Genomic DNA, 22,164 nt, shown 5'->3' on the forward strand with positions numbered 1-22,164 from the left:
AAACACACACTCACAGAGAGAGAGAGAGAGAGAGAGAGAGAGAGAGAGAGAGAGAGAGTGTGTGTGTGTGTGTGTGTGTGTGTGTGTGTGTGTGTGTGTAGAACCTGGTCCTGAAACCATCATGATTATAGATATAAACTAAAAAAACCAGCTGCAAGGGCTAGAATTCCTTTTTTAAAAATAGATATCACTTGGCCGCTGGCACATTGCTTAGTCTCTCTGCCTCAGTTTCCTATCTGTAGAATGAGAATAGCATGTTTGCTCTTTTATAGGTTGTTGGGGAACACATGAGTCCATACAAACAAAGCACTTATAGCAGCACCCAACAATCAGAAAGAGCTATGTAGATCGATACCCAGTGATAAGGGCCTTTTGCACACATGCCCTATGTACAGTCCTCTTTTCTAATATCGGTTGATTTCAACACCGTTAATGGTAATCGTAGTAACAGCTCATTTGTTTAACATGTTCTCCGTATTAGGTATTTAATACATTACCTTCATTTAAGTCAAACAATGATGCCATGAGGCCATTTTGTCCTCTTCAATAACATTGAAACTGAAACTTAGAGAACTCAGTTAACTTGTCCAACGCCAAATACTGACCAAATGGTCTCTACCTTCCGAAGCCAAGCTCTAAATGGGTTCCATGGCACTTCCCTGTAGAAGGCCAAAGTAAGATACAAGTAGGAACCTAATAACGTTCATAAACTTTCCTCCTCACATACCAAGATGTTGCCTTCCTGTTTTTGCCTGATGTAGTTCCGCGGCCCGTTTTCACATTCTGAACCAACCTCTTTTGTATTACTCATAATTTTTTGTCTGTTACTTGGCAATGTTTTTCTTTTTCTTTCTTTCTTTCTTTTTTTTTGAGTCGGAGTCTCACTGTCACCCAGGCTGGAGTGCAGTAGCACGCTCACAGCTACCGCAGGCTTGACCTGCTGGATTCAGGCGATCCTTCCATCTCAACCTTCCAAGTTGCTGGAACTACAAGCATGTTCCACCATGGCCGGCTAATTCTTTAATTTATTGTAGAGATGAGGTCTCGCCAGGTTGCCCAGACTGGTCTCAAACCCGAGGACTCAGGCAATCCTCTCACCTCGGACTTCTAAAGTGCTGGGATTATAGGCGTGAGCCATCACGCCTGGCCATGCAGTATTTTCTTAAACTCCTCCCCTCTTGCCATGTTCTCTTCTAATGTATGGTCCTTCGAAAGTTGTTTTGTGTGGGTAGTCAGATTGTTCTCCTTACCTACTCTACAGTTTTTTAACAAAAAAGATTTTGTTTTAGATTTCAATATGATAGCCTGAATTCTGCAACTTTATCCTCCTTTCCTGTTAATCATTGTATTAAAAGTATTAGTAGCAAATAATTTTGTATAGAAAAGGAATTCTTTTCTGAAAACCATTTTCAGCAAGATTAAATGTTGATATTTAGTTCGCTAAATGAAAAAAATGTGCATTTATGAAAAATGCCAGGTGTACTTAATTTCCTCCTTTTGCCCTTGATTTTCTGGCTACCTTTTCACCACCCTTGTAGAAAATGAATTTTTGTTTACCCCTGTACATTTTGTTCTTCCAAGAGCAAGTTTCTGCCTTGCCTATATTTTAAACCCCTTTCACCGTAAAATAAATATAAACAATTCACATTGTTTATAAATTTTAAAATGTGAATTTTAATGAGATATGTTAGTAATATTATGGAGAAAACATAAACCTTCAGGGTCTTGTGTAAAGACATAAAGAAGATTTTCTTTTTTCAATTAATGTTTATTATTCGAATCTGATTGTCTTGAGACTTAACACAACAGGGCAACCCTCATTAATTCAAAACACTGCTCCTCTCAGAATACACACACCTTTTTGTTTAGAAAGTTTTTCTTACATGTTTGTTATTTTCATCATGTCACAGAATCTACTTTTCCAATTGTGGGTAATTCTAAAATGAAATATTGAAAGTTCATTGGAAAAGAGAAGCCCTAATCTCTGAAAAACCAGTCCCTCGGTGTGATAATGTGTTCCCCCAGTTAAGTTTGCAACTTTCTGTCATTTCAATACAATTTCCTTCACCTCTTGCAACAATTATTTTCTCAACGTGACACAACTTCCTTTGTGTTTCATTTCGCACATGTACATACAATCCCTAGTGTAAAGTAATTTCTATCATCATCTACTAAGAAGCGCTTAGAGAGTCAGAGTGGTGAAGTGCAATTTATAATTGGAATCTCATTCCCTATGAAACACCCATGGCATAAATGATCATACTAGACACTGGTTGTATTTTGGGTATATCGTGATCTTCAGTGCCACCGAGCAATTGGACAGTCTGCTATTGATCTTGGCTGGTAATCGCTGGAGCAGTTAGTAACAGGTCACATTCTACTGAAATGAAAGATGCTGTTTTCATTGCATATGTCAACCAAATCTTAGATGTCAAATATTTTTTTTGAGAACTGGATAAAAATAATGGCATGAAATGATCTAAAAAGAATCCAGGAAGGAAATAAGAATTGAAACTCAGTTTGAAAATAGACAAACTGATTTTAGTAACTGATGTAAAATCTTCTCAAAACAATTTAGGCACATTGAAAAGATGCAAATACTTCTGGAAACGCTAAGTCAGCTCCTTATTTTGTCTGCCTTGCAGTTGGGTTGGTTTTCGTCCTCTTCTTCCTCCACTAAATGTGTTTGTTTCTCTGACAGCTTTACTTGAAAAAGAGGCAAAGAAAAATCCTTGGGGAGTGACTTTACAGAAACTAGAACAGCCCTGCCTGGCATGTTCTGGCACTAATTATGGAACTGTGAGCCCCACCTACCCAGGAACATACTCCTTCTCACTTTTCCTTATTTTCTTCTACTCAGGAAAATTAGTTCCATTACTACATTTATCTTACACCGATAATAAAGTTAATGTAACGTTACCTGAACACACTCTGAATTTTCTCAGCCTGAACACTAAATAACTAGCTTTCCATGCTTCCTCGGAAAACATTCCCTATATTTCTTCTGGGTTTTGCTTTTGCTCAGAGTTAATATGTCAGTTGAACACACCTTCTCTTGGTTGTTGGTAAACACTGTTCACACAACAGGTGCATTTCTCCGCTCCCCAAACCAGAAAGTTGTATTTCTGAAAAAGCATGCCAATAATTATTTTACTGGATAACATAGACTGTATTGGTTCAAATATGACGGATTATTTTTTTTTATTCTTTTGAACCCCTATTTTTTATGTGTGTAATTTCCCCGCCCCCTGCCTAGACCTGGTTAACCGTTTCTGTGAGCAGGTCCTCAATTTTTTACTTTGTCCCTACTTTCCTGTCGTAGCCCCATCTTCCCCTGGTGTCGACTCCGTCCCCTTGCAGCGCACAGGCAGCCAGCACGGCCCGCAGAATGCCGCCGCGGCCACCTTCCAGAGGGCCAGCTACGCCGCCGGCCCGGCTTCCAGTTACGCGGACCCCTATCGACAGCTGCAATATTGCCCCTCTGTTGAGTCTCCATACAGCAAATCAGGCCCTGCTCTCCCACCCGAAGGCACGTTGGCCAGGTCCCCATCCATTGATAGCATTCAGAAAGATCCCAGGTAGGTAAACATTTCTTTTTTCTTTCCCTATGATGGCTAAAGAAGTTTTGTAACTGGGCACTAATATTACTGTTGTTGTTGTTGTTGTTGCTATTGCTATTGTTGTTTGCATCACATTGCATTCTTGTCACTGGCTGAGTATGAAAGGATTGGTCTTTCTTGGTTTTATAGTCTTGTTTGATGTGGAATGTGGGTGTTTACGGTGGATCCCTGGAATCTCCTGTGGTTCAACACCAAAAAAATAAAGAGAGTTTTTTGATCAGAATATCTGTAGGTACAGAGGAAACTGGAAATTTGAGATGATATCCTTGGACTTCAAATAGCATGGTCTACATATTGTATTGACTCAGTGGAAGCATGTTTTATCACCATGTGTATTTCTATTTATCAGATTGCAAAGGAGTATTCCTTGCAAATTATACTATAATAGAAAATTTAGACATTTTATATTACTTTCTTTTCTCTATGTCTGAAAATAAACATTAGGAGGAAGTTGTTTGGGACTTGATAAAAACTCGAATGTAATGTGTTTTTCATTGTTATGAGGTGTCTTTCCTTTTCACTTTCTTGTTTCCATCAGTGGCAAGGGATTTAGCGATGCTCTATTTCTGAACTTGAACTTGAATCCTTCTAGAATTAAATGATATTTATTCATAGCCATTGGAGTTATGCTGAAGAGTCCCATAAATATATGTCTACATCTGTGAATACTATAGATATGTTAGATTTCTGGTATTTATTTAAGGCAGGACAGGCAACTTGACTTCGGTGGTGTACTTAAAATTCATCTCAAAGAATTTTTACTGATAGAGTACATAAGTTTCTGTGTTCTGTGTTGAGACGTTTGTATAGATTCTTTTGCAAAAAGAAATCATGTCTACAAACATAAAACATGGAATGGGATCATTTTATGGTGTTCTTTGAAATAACTTCTTTAGCATAATTTAAACTTGCTTGAAGGATCCATGTTAAGTAATGTATTTGGTACAACCTCCATTGTAAAAGGAAATTGTAATAAAAGCTTACTCGTAACTACTAGAAATCAGAATCATGCTTACATTCATAGTGTGCAATGTCCTAGTTATCTAGATTTTCAGTCTCAAAAGCTGTCTCTGTATTCTTGGTTCTGAAATCTACCCTAAATCCATATTATTGGCGTATATGGCTAGAATATTCATCAGAAAATACCTCAACACCCTCTATTTTAAAATAATTTTTCTGGACGTGCTACTAAACATGTATAGAAATAAAATAATAGTAAACCCTTAAAAATGCTAAAATAGAAAAATATATGATTGATTTGGCATTGTTTGTATTTAACATTGTAGATGTTAAACATGTAGATGTACATCTGCAATGGAAAGATTTAAAATTTTCATATTAGGGAAATTAGACTTAATAAGAAATCAAATTTTTGTTTCTCTAGCTGTAGCCTCATGTCTGTATTTTATACTGTGTATTAAATGCATTTTATTTTATTAAATGGCATATCCTTTCTATTTTATATCACTGTCACTTTCATAGCCTTTTTTTCTTCTCTCAGTATATTGTCATGACGTGTATCTTTTCAAGTTATGGGTGATGTCACTTATATTTATTGAGTGCCTGCTATAAACCAAAAGAGAAAAGCACCAATAAGAAATCTTAGATTGAATAAGAGAATATTGGTCACTAACGTTTTATATGTGTTACATTTATATACAAATCTATGCTATATGAATTACAAATCCATTGTTAATTTCATATTTGAAACTCAAGTCCAAAACATAATACTTCTTTTAAGGAAGATTTGTGCATTTTCATTCAAATAACTTGATTCTTCCTAGGTGAGTATTGCTGGAAGTAATATGTCTAACTTCTAGGGTTCACAATGACTTATTTTGGCATCATTGCTTGTCATCTAAACTTTTTCAATCTTCTGACTTCCTTCAAGCTTTTGAAATATATGTTATATATATATGAGAATTTGTTGAAGTTTATCATTTATCATTAAACACCAGATCATGTAAACCTTTTAATCTTGACAAACATATGTTTATAGCACATTAATATATATTACATATATAATATATATTATATCACATTACAAGTAAGCATACTTTGCATCTTTGATGTAGTCTTCCTTTGTTAGTGGAAACTGATATCCCATACTTAGCGCTTCAAATAAATGGAGACTCAGAATGTTCAGTGGCTTCTTGAAGATCACATTCCTGCCAGGTGAGTACACAAGCTAGTGTCCACATTTTTAGTACATGTCAAATCCACACTGTGGCACATGTTGGCATGAACATTTTTAATTCTTTGCAAAACATAAAAAGGAAAAGGGAAGACATATGGATGGTTTCTTCAGGGGTCAAGTGATGGGAGTTGGGAAGAATGAGGGGAATTGCACAAGTTGTCTCAGTGGCTTCAGTGGCCCTGAGGGTTACTTATTGGGTGTGCGGTCTTTGTTGTGTTTTTCATTTCTTTTCCTTTCTTTTCTATTATCTACCTTGTTCTTACCGCAGACAAATATCTTTTCTCTGTTCAAGAATTTTAGTATCATTCAATGAGAAATTTTCAAGTCAATACTGCATTTTAAAATAATAATTTGCAGTCATGAGAGCCCCAATTGTAGCCTAGAAACTAGAGAATCTGTGTTAGCTTGCTATTACTCCAAAGCCACAGGATACAAAAGGATTGGTTCTAAAGGGCTGGATTTTTCTTGTTGCTCAATCATGAGGATTGTGGCTAAGCTTTGGTGTTTTGACTTTTAACTGGCCATCCTGTACTCCAGCAGAATCCACAGAAATCTTTTATCCAAAGAGATGGTTGAACCCAGTTTTCTTTATAAAGTCAGCAATCACTGGTAAAGTGATTTTTAATACATACAGAAAATTCACTTTATATACCTATATGAAATTCACTTTACAGCCACATTTGCTAAATTTTTGTTTTGTAATTGCATGTTATTCTACATAAAATGTGAGTTTCTTAAGAATTGTTACCATGGCAAGTCCATTTTGGGGTGTTACACCAGATATTGAGTTCCATATACTGTTGTTTTTAACATAGATGTCAAATATAAATTTTAAACAAACGCTATGAAAGAAGTGTCAGTGATGTTGGTAGGAATAAGTCACAATAGCATTCTTATTTGAAAATTGTTGAAAAAAATAAAGCAAGACCAATATACCTGGCTATACTATGAATGTTCTTGTCTATAAAATAAGAAAAGTTATGCCTAGGACATTTTGCTGAAGTAACTTAATGAGTAAATTGTAGCAACGAACATCTATTAACCATGTTTGATTGATTCCTTCTTAGGATATTGTAATACTTAATGTACACCATCTCAAAAGCTGTTTCTCCAGTATACTAAAAGAATCTCACTTTCTGAAAACATGATTTATGGTATAACTCAGGTATCTTCTTTTTTGTTTTTCAACATAACAGATAAATACGTACAATGACACATTTTTAATGCTGATATTAGACCCAACTTAGCACCTGCATTTTCAGTTGACTCTATCAAACTTTGCTACAGGGAGTTGGTTTGTTTCAAGCCACAATATTTGCCCAACAATGTAAAAAATTACATCGTTAGGGAATTATTTGCACATTTTCATTCTATTTTATCTGCTGCTTTGAAATAAAATGTTTATTTTATTTCTTGATGTTATGATATCTTATTAATGAATATTACTTATAAATGTTTTGTCATTAGGTAAATCTTGGTAAAGAATGTTTTCCAGATGCTGCTTTTTGATTGTTTATCTGCTCACAACATGGACTCACACAGTCTATAGTTGCATACTCAGGAAACCTTTTTAAGGTGAAAATTTTAAGAATATTTTTTAAGTTATAGATTAAAATTTAAACAGTATTATGAAAGTTAACTTATATTGTAACTTAAGTAATAAGGCTAAAATGTTACAATAAACCACATATAATAGTTTTCATTGTCCAGTTCTTTCCAGTGAGGAATCTCTGAGAAGTTTACTTTTAACTTCAAATGCGAAATAATCATTTATTTAGCCACAATGATGTTAGTGGGGAAAAATACAGGACTCCCAGAGTTGGAATGGCGTTTGGAGGTCATTCATCATTGAGGCTAAGAGCAAGCCATACTTTTGGCCATTCAGCCTCTGCTTGAATGCTTCTAGCAACATGCCGTTCACCACCTCTTAAACCATTTTATTTTGCTTTGAATAATTCAAACCTTATACACAAATTTATATTGATGCGAAATCCTTGTCTCTTGTTAATGTGTTCCCCGATCTTGCTTCTGACCTTTGAAATCACATGAGAATATGCCTCTTCCTCCCTCAGAGGGCCGCGTTTGAAGAAAGTTATTTTCACTTGTCACCCATGCCCAGGACTCCTTCTCCTGTGCTAGCCATGGTAGTTCCATGAGCTGTCATTTCTGGCCCTACAGCGTCCAGCCCCCTATTTCTGTCTCACACACCAACAGCAATGTAGAAAGACAACAAGTGTTACCTTAGGCTAATTTGGGTTTATTGTAGGGTTTCTTGACAGTAAGATGAAATAATGTTTATAACAGTGAAGATGATAGCAGTGATAATTCAAGTTAAGTAATATGTTCTATGCTCGGTGTTAAACCGGTTTTATTTGTTACTTAATTTGATCCTTTCCAGTTCGTTATAACTTGACTTTTTATAATGCCTTTTTTACAATGGAGAAACTGAGGCTCAGAGAGCTAGAAATGGAACACAAATCTGACTGACTTCTAATCTCGCATTTCTAATTGCTATGAATATATTGATACCAATATAAACTCTAGAACCAAACAAAATACCAAGTCTTTTCCCACACAACTTCTGCAAAGCTGAGAATCAATTATACTTAGCCTTGAGATTTTAATTTTCTTTTCAACATAATGGAGAGACTTTGAACTTGTTTCTTATGACGTTATTCCATTATTTGATACTGTAGAAATTTTTTCTGGGCCCCAATTTCGTTGTCCACTATTATCACTTGTAACCACTGCTGCATGACCCTTGGAATAGGAAGGCAGACATATATGTCCTCAGTGAGATTCTATTGAGGCATGACAAGAGCCGACCCCAGCATGGAGCACTGTAGCCATCACTCCTCTGGATCGCTCCCTCCAGGTCCATTGAAGGCTCTAAATATGGTCTAGATGACTTTTCTCTGGAAGATTCTAGGGTGGGCTCTGCAGGTAGGTAGCAGCCTGAAAGCAGCCTATTCTTTAAGGAGCTTTCAAAGTTGTGTGAGAGGAAAAGAAACATCTACAAATGACCACAGTGCTTTGGGGAGGTAAGACAGATGTAATAGAAGGAGTAACAAAGAGGGGAGGAGAGGAGTTGGCACAAAAGATGGTTTTCCACAGGAAAGAATTGACATCAAGCTTTCCACGCAAAGAGAACAGTAACAACAACAACAAAAAAAGAGGGTACTGGGCACAGTGACTCATGCCTGTAATTCCAGTGCTTTGGGAGGCTGAGGTAAGAGGATTGCTTAAGCCCAGGAGTTCGAGACCAGTCTGGGCAATATAGCAAGACCTTGTCTCTATAATAAATTTTAAAATTATCCAGGCATGGTGGCACGTATCTGTAGTCCCAGCTACTCAGGAGCCTGAGGCAGAAGGATCACATGAGTCCAGGAGTTCGAGGTTGTGGTGAGCTGTGATGGCGCCACTACACTCCAGCCTGGGCAACAGAGTGAGACTCTGACAGCAAAAGAAAGGATAGAAGGGAGGGAGGGAGGAAAAACTAGGGCTGAAGTCGGCGGGGAACCAGTTGGAAACACTCAGGCCTGTCTCTGCTGGGATGCGGGTTCACAGGAGACAGCAGTCACTGAATGTTCCTGTCCACCCACCTAATCAGGGTAAAGCACTGGTTTGCACTGCCCATGTGTAGATTATTTTTCTTATAAATTATAACCATAGTGTATGAACTTCTTTTTTTTAATTTTTAATTTTAAATATGTGGGGTACAATTCAGGGTTAGGTATACAAATGTTTATTATGTTGGTATCCTTGTTGATGACGTGTGCCCCCCTCCCCTGACAGTTTCCCTCAACTGCCAATCCCACTCCTATTCCCCTGACAGTCTGTCACTACTGCCAATTCCTTTTTTATAGTATTATGATAATTGTTCAAGGTCTGCTTATGAGTGAGAACATGTGAGACTCAGTTCTTTGTTTCTGTGATAGATCACTCAGTATTATAGCCTCTAAGTCCATCCAAGTTGCTGCAAAGTTCACAATGTGTATTAATTTCTTAGAGCTGCTGTCTTAGTCCATGTGGGCTGCTTAGCAAAATGCCATAATAGGCTGGGTAGCTTATATACAAAAGAATTTTTTTTTCACAGCTCTAGAGTCTGGGAAGTCCAAGGTCAAGGTGCCAGCAGATGTCGTGTCTAGTGAAAGCCCTTTCCTCATCGATGGCACCTTCTCTCTGTAGGGCAGCTCTCAGGAGCCTCCTTAATTTTGATTTTTTCCAGCCTGGGCAACACAGAGAGGGAGGGACCTCCCTTATTTTAATTTTTTTTATTTTTTATTTGTTTTTTTTTTTTAGCCTGGGCAGCATAGCGAGAGAGGGGCCTCTTTATAAGGGCACTCATTCTATTTATGAGGGTCCACCCCCATAACCTAAGCACTTCCCAACTGCCCCACATCCTAATACCATCACTTTGATGATTAGGTTTTCAACCCATTAACTTGAGGGGACACCACACATTCAGACCTGGAACATGTTTCCGTCACACATGACTCCCCTACTTTGTGGAATACTGCCTTGCGTAAGGGGGGTTCCATTTTTAGCTGCGGTTGCTGCTGCCTTTGCCTCTGCCAGTGATGAGCCGACACGCCTGCCCCAGGAATTGCCCTAGGACAGAGATACAGGTTGAAAGCGACGCTTGGTAGTCAGAGACACAGAAGACATGGGCAAAGGCACAGAGGTCATGAGCTGGCTGGTTGAAAAGGCAAAAAGAAGCCCAAGAGTGGCAGCCTCCCACCCTGGTGGGAGGCTAAGAGTGGGAGAGGGCAGGGATCCAGTGAGGGCCAGGGCAGAGCCATCAGGGATCAGGCGGAAGGGGCAACTGAGAACAGGGCCCTCACCGTCACAAGAGAGAATTAGAAGATACAGAGAAGATGCCATTGCAAGGGAATTTTTTTCATTTCACAAAAGCCTGCTTTTCAAGAGTATTTTTTTTTTTTTTTTTTGAGTTGGAGTCTCACTCAGTCACCCAGACTGGAGTGCAGTGGCTGCTCCCGGCCACCGCAGCCTCGACCTGCCGGGCTCCGGCGATCCTTCCACCTCAGCCTTCCAAGTAGCTGGAACTACAGGCGCGCACTACCACGCCCGGTTGATTTTTTGATTTATTGTAGAGAAGAGGTCTCGCTACCCAGGCGGGTCTCGAACCTGTGGGATCAGGCAATCCACTCACCTCAGCCTCTCAAAGGTGCGGGATAACAGGCTGAGCCACCAAGCCCGGCTTCAAGAGTCTTTTTTTAAAACTCAGTTTAAAGGAAAGGACACAATACTTATCTGTGCTAATATTGATTTTTTTTCCCCCATAACCTAGAAGACTATGTTGCCTCCTGTCTTCAAAACCACATGGAGGAGTAAACAATTGCATTTCTCAAATAACAACTCCTTTCCAGTGCTGCATCCTCACCTCATTTACACTAAAGCAGGTTCTGGCATGGGGACCTCCATGATTAAGAGCAATGAACTGGGCACAGTGGCTCACGCCTGTGATCCCAGCACGTTGGGAGGCGGAGACAAGAGGATTGTCTGAGTCCAGGGGTTCGAGACCAACCTGAGCAACATGATGAAACCTTGTCTCTACAATAATCAAAAATTTAGCCAGGCATGGTGGCATGCACCTGTATCCCAGCTACTTGGTAGCCTGAGGCAGAAAGATCTGTTGAACCCAGCAGGTTGGGACTGCCGTGGCAGTGAGCTTGCCACTGCACTCCAGCCTGGGTGACAGAGTATGACTCCAACACAAAGGAAAAAAAAGAGCAATGAAAGATGGTAGTTATAATTGAAGAGTGTCTGTACCAAGCACTAGTCAGTGAATGCATTGTTAGCAGACAAGCAGTTGCGATGGTGGAAAACTGTGTTTTGTGCTTCTCTGGTGTACAGACTTGCCTCTGAAGAACCAGCCCTTTCTTTCCCCTCAGTCCACATGTTTTCAGTAAAACAGACTCTAACCCAAGTTCAGAAGGCAAGCATGGAGCTCACACTTGGCCAAGAGCTGACAACCCGTGGAGCCCCCACTCGCCAGCCAGGCCTCCAGGTATGTGGAGGGGTCTGTGAAACCCAAGCCCCACTCTCTAAAGTGGGATTCATGCATTCTGGACTTCCCTACATTATTTGGGGCAAAAAGCCAATCCAAGCTAGATAGAGCCATCACATGAAACGAAAGCTAACTGCAGGTCTGCTCCTTCTCAGTGCAGTTCACCCTCCCTAACACGCCTAGCATGCACAGGTGTTCTCACTCAGACTCTCTGGAGGTGACTGTTATGCTATGTTAGGTCTTATGTTAGGTCTCTATTATGAAGACAAGGAACTAAGATGTCCCCGGTCACTTAACTTGAATCACTAATGAGTGGGTCTATCACATATTTTTCCCGACCTTTCTTTTTTAACCTTTCTACCTAAAGTAGAAAGTGCACTCGCTGTTACAGGAACAGAGTCTTTTCCCTGATTTGAACCAGGAAGTCCCATGCAATAATTAAGTCATCATGAAATCGTTACCAAATAGGCTCTTTGGAAAGACTAAATCTGATAAGACTCTCCATTATCAAGGGTATTTTGGATTAATGGAAGTCAGAACTCTATGGAACTTTAAGCACCTTTATTCTTCGTTTTAAGTTTCCCCATCATGCTAAATACAGCAATAACACATAAAAATAAAAGCAGTTGGTAGTTTAAAGGAATGCTGCATTGAATTCTCAAGTAAAACAAATAATTATTTTGCAGTGTTATCATTACGCTTTAAGTGACTGATGTCAGGGAGTAATTCATATTAGTTCTTGCTTTATGGTTAATCTCTGACATCTTATTGGTGACCTTGTGTGTGATGTCTGTGTGATATGTGTGTGTTATCTATGGGATTTAGATATTCTCACACTGGAAAGAGAAACGGGCCTTTCAAGTAAAGTCATTCTTTGTACCATTCTCTGATGAAGCAGGTATCAAAGATGACAAGATGAAAGATTCTTGGTAGGTAAGAGAAGTAAATTTCTCTCTCCATTTTCACTTAAGAGAAATGATCAGAATGTTTAAGAGGACAAAAGGAGAATGAATATTAAAAATGTTGCCCCTTAGAAACAAGCTGAGAACCAGGGAGCCTCTGTGGAATCTCAGAGAGCTGGAGAAGCCTGCAGTCCCAAAAAGTAAGCTCTGAAATGGAAATGTTCCAGTTTGATAAAATCTCCAGTTTATTTAAAATCTGTATACTTTCCTTTCATTTCCCACTTCATATCTGTTAGAAGTGGTTTGAAAGGAATCAAAAGAAGGTTTTGTGCTTGAAAAGAAGTCAAAGGAAGGTTTTGTGAGTCTAGTATTGAATAAGATTATTAAAATGGAGAGCAGCTTTCCTGCTATGCAAGGTTGGTTTCCACTAGTGGAAGCCCTCGCCAGGAAAAGTGAAACTAAGAAAATTCAGGTGACAGAATTCGTTCAATCGGTCATTCATTCCTTGGGAACTGTCTTCTTCGAGGGATAATCTTGAGAATCTTTGACTTGATTGTATTAAAGAAAGTAGTATATATTTGTGTGTGTCCACATGGACAGATCATATGTGTGTATATATGTATACACAGATTATGTGTATAGACATTATATATACATAATCTATGTCTATGTGATAAATATGTTAAAAAGAGATAATGTGTGTATATATATACATACATATGTTTATCTGTTCACATAAGCTCTCTCTATATATTGGTTCTACACACATTTATCCAGAGATAAGATCTAGGAAGCTTGCCTAAACACATGGTTATTCATGCTACAAACGAAACACAATTACAGAGTGATGTTGATTTTCCTTCTTGTTCAGGTATCAATGCTTTTAGGGTGTTAAAAACTAAAAATATAAATTCATAAAGTTAGACAAGCACAGAGTTTACTTACCTTTCAGAAATATGGATCAGTCACAGTAGCTGCGATATTTCGGAAAAACACTTTCTGGTTGTGTGTTTATGTATTTAATAGACATCAGCATAGCTATGTTCAACCTTGAAATCATGCACTGTTCAGAGCACTCTCTAGTTTTCAGAGAGCTCGGCCAGTTCCTAACTAAAAGATCTGCCCTCCTTGTTCTTCAATGTAGGCTACAATGGGAAACCTATTTCGTTTTAAGCATATCTCAATTAATTCATCCTCAAAGCCCTCCTTGTTTATTTTATCAAGTGAAAATCTGAAATCTCTTTTGGCCATTTCATGTACAAACCAGTGTTGATATTTGGCTTGATGTCATAAAGTCACTTTTCTTCACCTCTGACTTTGAACATTTAATTGAGGACAAAAATGGAGCATTCAAAGCATGCATTGTCTTACGAGGCAGGTTCCTGTTGACTGTCAGTTTTGAGCTAATGGAAATTAATTTGCATTGCTCCTTGAGATGTTTTGCAGCTAATAGTGCTCATTAATTTACAGGTACTAACCTTGATAGAGAATTAGCATTTTATAGTTAGAAAAAATTCATTTTAAATGGAAATTCCATTACTCATGATCCATTACAGTTTGACATGCCTAGTAGATTCTTACATCTACTGAAGACCACATTCAGTTACTTTAACCAGATTGCTGGACCAAATGTACTTTAATAGCCACTTAATTCTGTTAAGAAGACAAGAAGAAGGAGGAGAAGAAGGAAGGATAGGAAGAGAAAGAGGAGAAGAAAGAGAAGAGGACAATTTAATGGACTGTGCTCTTGCATGCACAGTTTTGTGTACTAAAGTAAAAGGAAAAAAATGCCTTCACTTTTTCTTTGTTTTACCTGCTCAGTCTTCTAGGGACATTTCAGTCTATGCTTTCTCTTTCAATGTATCTATTGTTTAAATTTGCATACTGGGGTATGGACCACCAGTTTGGAGGCCTCTTTGGAGTGAACCATCATATTTTCCGACCTTGGATTGTGTTTGATAACTGGGACATATATAAGACACTACCAAAGGAAGGCCCCCTTCTGCCCTGACTGGCTTCTCTGTGCTGAAGGATACTATAGTGAGATCCTGAGGTGGTTTCCCCAAGGTTGAACCCAGTGGTTCTCAACATTTTTGAAATTCAAACACAAGTTATAGATCAGAAGATAAGCGAAATGCCAGCAGAGGGTGTCCAGGCTTTTACTTTGTAAAGATCTCCTCCAGCCAATTCTGAGTATCCAGGAAAGACAGATGTGAAATAACCCCAGAATGTAAGACAATCTTTTCATTTGAATATAAGGGGCCATATGAAAACATCAAAGCTGGTTTACAGACAGATGGTCAGAAACCACTAACTTAAAAGCCACAGTGACAGTGCAGTTGCTTCTCTGAACAAGTCATGTAAAATTAGCTTAAGGTACTCATATGTGTCCCAGTGAATGTGAGAAACAAATCCTCGCCTTTTATCTGATTTCCTTTACCTGTAATACTGTTTTGATTGTGTTTGCTGAATGAGTGAGTGACTAGAATTATAATGTTTTCTGTGAATATTTTCAAGTTCTTCAAAGCAGCAATAATGTTCAAAACCTTAGTCATTTCTGAAAAATCTCCCTACATATAACATGCTATGTAAAATTAACAGTCATGAGGCTTGTGGTGGGAAGTCTCCAAGATAGCCCCAATGACATGTCTTCTGAAGTTTATACCTTTGTGTCTTCCCCTCCCACACTGAATCAGAGCTGGCCTGTGTGACCCGCAGGACACTGCAGGAGATAGAGTGTGTGACTGTTCCCTTCAGGTAGGGAATCCAGGTCAGCATCCTAAGAACACTCAAGCAGCCTGGGCTGAGGCAACACTCTGCCCACCATGTGAGTGAGCCCTTGGAGGCAAATCCCCCAGGGCCGGAAGAGCCTTTGGGTCTTCCAGTCTTGCAGACATTGCAGAGCAGAGATGGCCATCCCTACTGCCCTCCACCTTGGATTCCTGCACGATGAAACTGTTAGATAACAAATGAAGATGATTGTTTTCAATCATTAATTAGTGAGGTGATTTGTTATTTCTAATCTGATTGATCAGCTCACCAAAGATATTAGCCTTTCCTTCCAATACTGATTGTGAAATTCCCTTTACCTTTTTCTTGTTGAGAAGAAAAAAGCCAAAAAGTTGAAACAACCTAAATGCCCGAAAGAAAAAATTAATTTGAAAAATGTGGCATGCTGTACACATGCAATGGAATATTATTCAGTCTTAAGAAGGAAGGAAATTCTGACATATCCCACAACATGGATAAATCTTGAAGGTCTTATGCTAAGAGAAATAAACCAAACATAAAAGGATAAATACTATGTGATGCTATTTACATGAGATATGTAGAATAGTCAAATCCGAGAGACATAAAATAGACTAGTGATTAGGAGGGGCTATGGGGAGGGGAAATGACAAGTTAGTGTTTAACGAGGACAGAGTTTCAGTTTGGGATGATAAAAAGTTCTGGAGGTGGATAGTGGCAATGGTTGCACAACAGTGTGAATGGGCTTGAACTAGTGAACCATCCAATAACTGTAAAAATGGCTAATATGGTCAACTTTGTGTTTTGTATATTTTACCACAATAAAAAGAAGAGCTAGCTACAGGCTGGCTAGACACTGCTTCCTATAGAAGAAACCAAGGCTGTGTGGAGGTTGCAGATGGAATTCTAGGATGGCAGAATGAATAGAAGGCCCCATGCATCCTGAGTGTTATTCCTTTCTACATAGGGTCTCCCACAACTTTGTAGGAAGCTTTAAAGCTCATCTTTTTTTTTTCTTTTTAAATCAGGGTCTCACTTTATTGCCCTGGCTGGAGTGTAGTGGCGTGATAAAGGCTCTCTGCGGCCTTGACCTCCTGGGCTCAAACGATCCTTCTTTCTTCATCTTCTGAGTAGCTGGAACAACACCCACCACACCCAGCTAACTTTCTGATTTTTTTGTATTTTGAGGTGAGACTTGCATTCCTGGGCTCTAGCAATCCTCCTGCCTCAGCCTCCCAAAGTACTGGGATTACAAGGCATGAACCACTGCACCCAGCATAAAGCCCACTTTTAATTATCTATGCAGTATCCTATTCTATTTATTTCTTGCCAAATATGTAAGTTCTGCAATCTCTTGCCCACATTTTCTCATGATCATATAAAAATAATGTTACGATAATATATTGGCTAGTGTATTAACTATAAGACTCAGTTAAAATAATGAATGTAAAGCAGCCCTTTAAAAAGTTTTATGTTTAATTGACTCATAATAATTGTATGTATTTATGGGATACAGTGTGATGTGTTGATACATATATCCATTACATAATGAATAAATCTGGGTAATTAGCTTACTCATCACCCCAAAACGTTCATTATTTCTTTGTGATGAGAACATTTAAAATCCTCTTATTGTTATTTTGAAATATACAATACAATATTGTCAACTATAGTCACCCTGCTGTGCAGTAGAACACCAAAATTTATTCCTCCTATCTAGATTTTTGCCCATTGAACAATCTCTCTCCGTTCTGCCTCCCCCAAAAAAGTAGCTTTTAAAATTAGATGACATGGCCTTTTCCTCTGGTGGGCAGCAAGGAGGCCACATGATGCCTGGAGTTACCCTAAAAGACGTAAACCAGCCTGAGTTGGTCAGAGCCCTGGCAATCTTCCTCAAAAAGTCCAGGAAACTGAAAGTTTCCAAATGGTTGGACACAAACAGGCTGGCCAAGCAGCAAGAGCTTGCTCCCTACAATGAGAACTGGTTCTACACACGAGCCATTTCCACAGCACAGCATCTGTACCTACAGAGCAGAGCTGGGGTTGGCTCCATGACCAAGATCTATGGGGACATCAGAGAAATGGCGTCATGCCCAGCCACTTCCACCAAGGCTCTAAGAGTGTGGTCCACTGGGTCCTTCAAGCCCTGCAGGGGTTGAAAACGGTGAGAAAGGACTGAGATGGGAGCCACAAACTGACACCTCAGGGACAGAGAGAGCTGGACAGAATCTCTGGACAGGTGGCAGCTGCCAACAAGAAGCATTAGAACAAACAATGCTGGGTTAATCGATTGCTTCATTTAAAAAATAAAATAAAATTGGAAGACATATGATTCTATAGAATAAAAATAGTTATTCATAGTATTTGAGAAATGCTGCCTTATGGTTTTAGGTAGTTTCATTCATTCATCTTTTCACTCAAGAAATATTTATTAAGTACAAATAGCCAGGCACTGTTCTGGACTCTGACTTTGGCACAGGGGAAATTAAGTAGGGATATTAACTAAGTAATAATCATGTTTAAAATGACATAAACTTACCAGTAGTTCTGGCTACTTGGAAGGCTGAGGTGGAAGGATCGCCTGAGCCCAGCAGGTCAACGCTAGGGTAATGGTGACCGTGCCACTGCACTCCAGCCTGGGTGACACAGTGAGACTCCAACTCAAAAATAAATAAATAAATAATTAAATGACATAAACTTAAAAACAGATCACACTTAAACTGTCTGCCATATTTTTATTAAAAATCACCGTTAGCAACTGATTATACTAGCTACCACATAGTTCTATTTTGATAGCCTCAGAAGTTATTACTATGCTTTCTGCTTTTAGATACAAAGTTCTATTTAATGACATCTACTTGGGTTAATTTCACCTCACACTGAGCATGAAGATGGTAACTTGTGCCTCAAAGGCCCTAAATCAGAACGTTTTCAATCACACAAAGAAAGCAGACAGAAAAAAAGAAAAGAAACATTCTCTTTCTTCCAGCAACCAACAGTATTTCTGTTCCTATCTCCTCTTGACAAAGAAGTCTGCTATATTTCAAGCCAGACTCTGTTATATTAGAAAAGAACTCGTTAAGATAAGTGGCAATTAACATCTGTACCACAGTAACAGTGCTTCTGAAATTAAAGAAGAAAATACAAAGCATGGGATTCCTTAGATAAACGGAAACATTTCTGCAGGGTGCTTTGCAATGTATTTGCTGTCCTTTGTTTTGAAGATGACTTAAACATTAACAGACTTAAATTTACCATGAATCAACTTGAAAGTGACAGATAATATTGCTAATATTATAAAAGTGGTTCCTAGGAACACAAACACTGTGCTAAGCAGTGTGCATGCATGTACACACACACACACACACACACACACACACACACACACACACACACTCTGTATAAGTGACTTTCAGCCCTTGACAACTATACACTTTTGTTTTTAGAAGGGAAAGAAGTTTGTCTTTGATTACACTATTGCTTTAACAAAAATGAAGGCCCAACAGGCAACATACAGCGGACCCTTCACACACATCCATATGTGATGTGCATATCATCCAGGCCCGCGCTATCTGCTGAAGCGCCCGTAATGTAACATGCTATATTAGCTCATTCACTGCAATAAGCACTTACAAATTGCAAGGAATGAAAATGCACGCTGGTGTTCTCAGTCAATAGGAGCCTGTTGTAAGTTTCCAGGGGAATATGAAAGAGACAGGAAACCGTTTCAGCAGCCTCAGCCAGGCAGGTCTTGTTGAAAATCAGATCACGGTCCCAGCCACCAAAGCTGCTTTGGGAACTCCGAGCATGGCACCGAGAATTGTGTTTCCTGGGCCCCGTTACAGAGCCTTGCAGTGTCTTGCAGTGTCTTGCACAACCTTGCAGAGTCTTCACTCTGTTCCTGCCCGCCCTGCTGCTTCTCTCTGATCTCCTCCTCCTCTCCTGGTCTCTGGGATCTGACTGCCAAGGCTGCTGTAGCACAGGGCTTCTGCCGCTCCCCTCTCTCTGCATCTCAAGAGTGTGTTACTCTGTAGCCCCTTGAATACAGCCTTGCTCAGAGGAGATGTTATGGGTTGGCATCTGTCCCCCAATTCAGATGTTGAAATGCCAACACCTGCCCCCTACCTCAGAATGTATTTGAGGATAAGATCTTTAAAGAGGTGATTAACTTAAAATGAGGCCATTAGCGTGGGCCCTGATCCAATAGGACCAATGTCCATAACTTACAAGGAAACAAAAAGAAACCAAATAAGTGCTCATACAGACAGGCCTTGTGAAAATAGTAAGAATTTGGTCACCTGCAGGTCAAGGAGACAGGCCTTGGGAGAAATAAAACCTACTGGCACCTTGATACTGGGCTTCCATTCTCCATAACTAATAGAAAATAAATTTCTGTGGTTTAAGCCACCATTTGTGGTATATTTGCCAGGCAGTCCTAGCAAACTGATGCAAGCGTGTATACCTGGAGTCATGAAGTGGGTGTCCAGGATGAAACACGCTGGACAGTACTTATGCACCAGGATGTCTCATCCACCACCCCCTAGGCAGAGCTGCCCTTAGGTCAATGGAAATCCCAATGGCGTTCAGCTGTGATGGGATTCTACAGTAATCTATGCATTTGTGTCTTCAAAGGGGGGACTCTGGGAGTGCAAGAGCCATTCTGAGAGGTCCAAAGGGAGTCAGATTAGGTGACCAATCATTTTGCTCATGTAGATTTACCTTTTCTGAAGATGAATTTTGTAGCATTTACAATGAAACATGCATGTCAACATATGTATGTTTGTCTGCTCTGAATTTGAAAAGTTTTGTGTAAGTTTTAGGGAAAAGGAAGTGTCTCTAACCTGAGATGCCTCAACGTGGACCATGGACATGGGCATTTCGTGCTGTGTTGTTAGTCGTCCATGATTGGGATGGTGCACTGTGTGTGCTCCTTGCCAGTCAGGTGGATGCTCCCCACAATGTCACCGGTGCTCAGACAGATGCAAGACTGTCCTCCACAGCCAAGGTGCATCCAAGGTGATACCTCCATATCCTCCTGCAGCATGGTACTCCTTGGAGAAAAGAGGTCGTTTTACTAGTTTTCCATATAAATTATTAAATATATGAATAAATGAACCTAATGACATAATTCTCTAGTGCTTTAATAATTTGGACCTACCCACTTATGGGAAGGACATGGTTCCCACAATATAAGAGTTACTGTCTTTTACAGTTTATTCCTTTGGATTTAAAAATCACTGAACTGAAATATTTGGTCTATCACATTTGGAAATTTGCATTAAAATAAAGTATTGCACTTAAAAATGACAAACACCGGAACGGCCAGTACTGAAGCTTGCCAGCACCTTCTCTAGTTCCTCGCTATCCAAAGTCAGGTCTTGAGATCTGGGCGCAGGTTCGAAATGCAGAATCTCAGGTCCTGCCACCCCATTCACTGCATCAGAATCTGCATTTTAACAAGACCTGGAGATGATTTCTGTGCACATTGAACTCTGAATCACTGATTCTATGGTCAGAACTATCTCTTAACTGCCACATCTAGTTTATTGCAAAACTTGGAAAGCATGCTATGACACTAAGATGTTACTCCTATTTAATCTTGTAAATGTGCTTTTAATTACATTATAATATTAGTGGAATAGTGAGGCACGAGGATTGTTTGACTTTTGTAGTCTTAGAGTTCTCTCTTATTTGATTAAAGTCTGAATTTGAGAGCCCAGATGTTTAATACCATTGATAATGTGACCAACGAAATTTAAACTTACTTTTCCAGAGGTTGCAGTGTAGATTTTTTGAAGGCATAGTTTACTTTTTGAAGTTGTCCCAACTTATCTATTCTTTTTAAAACGTCAACATCGACCATTACTTTGCTAATCTCTGGTGTGTCCACATGGCTCTCTGAGCGACCGCCGCCATGTTTCTTAGTTTTGGCCCCTTCCCCTGCCTTGGAGAGGTAAATCTCTCTATCTCCTCTCTCTTCTCTCTCTCTAATTTACTTTCTAAATAAACTATATTTTCCAATTTCAAAAATAAAATACAAAGTCAACATCTTCAGCTTGCCTTTCAAAGGTTTTGAACAATTCTTCCCCTTTGCTATCTCCTGCCAAATCAGTACCCCGAGGGATCTGGGCAAATCATCCCAGAATCGCTTCCACTTGCTCAAAGCCTTATTCTTACCCTGCTGTAAGGCCTGCCCGCTCTTTGCCCTTTCCTGCTGGTCCTTGACCTCCCACCCACACAATGCAATCGCTGTATCCAGTCTTCCCTGATTCACTTCAGCTGGTAGCCCCCTCCACCCCCGGGTCTGAGATGCCTCAACGTGGACCATGGATGTCGGCACTTCGTGCTGTGTTGTTAGTCGTCCATGACTGGGATGGTGCACAGTGTGTGCTCCCTGCCAGTCAGCTGGATGCTCCCCGCAACGTCACCAGTGCTCAGACAAATACAAGACCGTCCTCCACCACCAACGTGCATCCAAGGTGATGCTTCCCCCTCTCCTTGTAGCATGGAGCTCTTTGTTAGATATGTGGTATCCCAGCTGCCCTTCCCCAGACCTACTGATCAGAAGCTGCATTTTCTCCAGACCTCCACCCCCAATGATGATCATTTCACATCACAGTTTCAGATGCTCTGATGTGAAGGTCAGTGTTGTCCAGCCCTTGCTTT

The 22,164-nt window shown here is 39.6% G+C and overlaps 1 protein-coding gene and 1 pseudogene across 3 annotated transcripts in view; both read left to right on the plus strand.

Moving 5' to 3' along the window:
• The window catches only part of CTNND2 (catenin delta 2), a 981,613-nt gene that overhangs the window by 569,195 nt on the left and 390,254 nt on the right, over positions 1–22,164 (plus strand). For all 3 annotated transcript variants that reach the window (XM_021711379.1, XM_021711381.1, XM_021711380.1), the window contains one exon: positions 3,323–3,578. In XM_021711379.1, the coding sequence (XP_021567054.1) occupies positions 3,323–3,578 (256 nt within the window). The remainder of the gene's footprint in view (positions 1–3,322; positions 3,579–22,164) is intronic.
• On the plus strand, positions 17,328–17,764 carry LOC110595469 (annotated as a pseudogene).

Source organism: Carlito syrichta, unplaced genomic scaffold (genome assembly GCF_000164805.1).
Source record: "Carlito syrichta isolate Samal-C Ts95f unplaced genomic scaffold, Tarsius_syrichta-2.0.1 Scaffold302126, whole genome shotgun sequence".
NCBI lineage: Eukaryota > Metazoa > Chordata > Mammalia > Primates > Tarsiidae > Carlito > Carlito syrichta.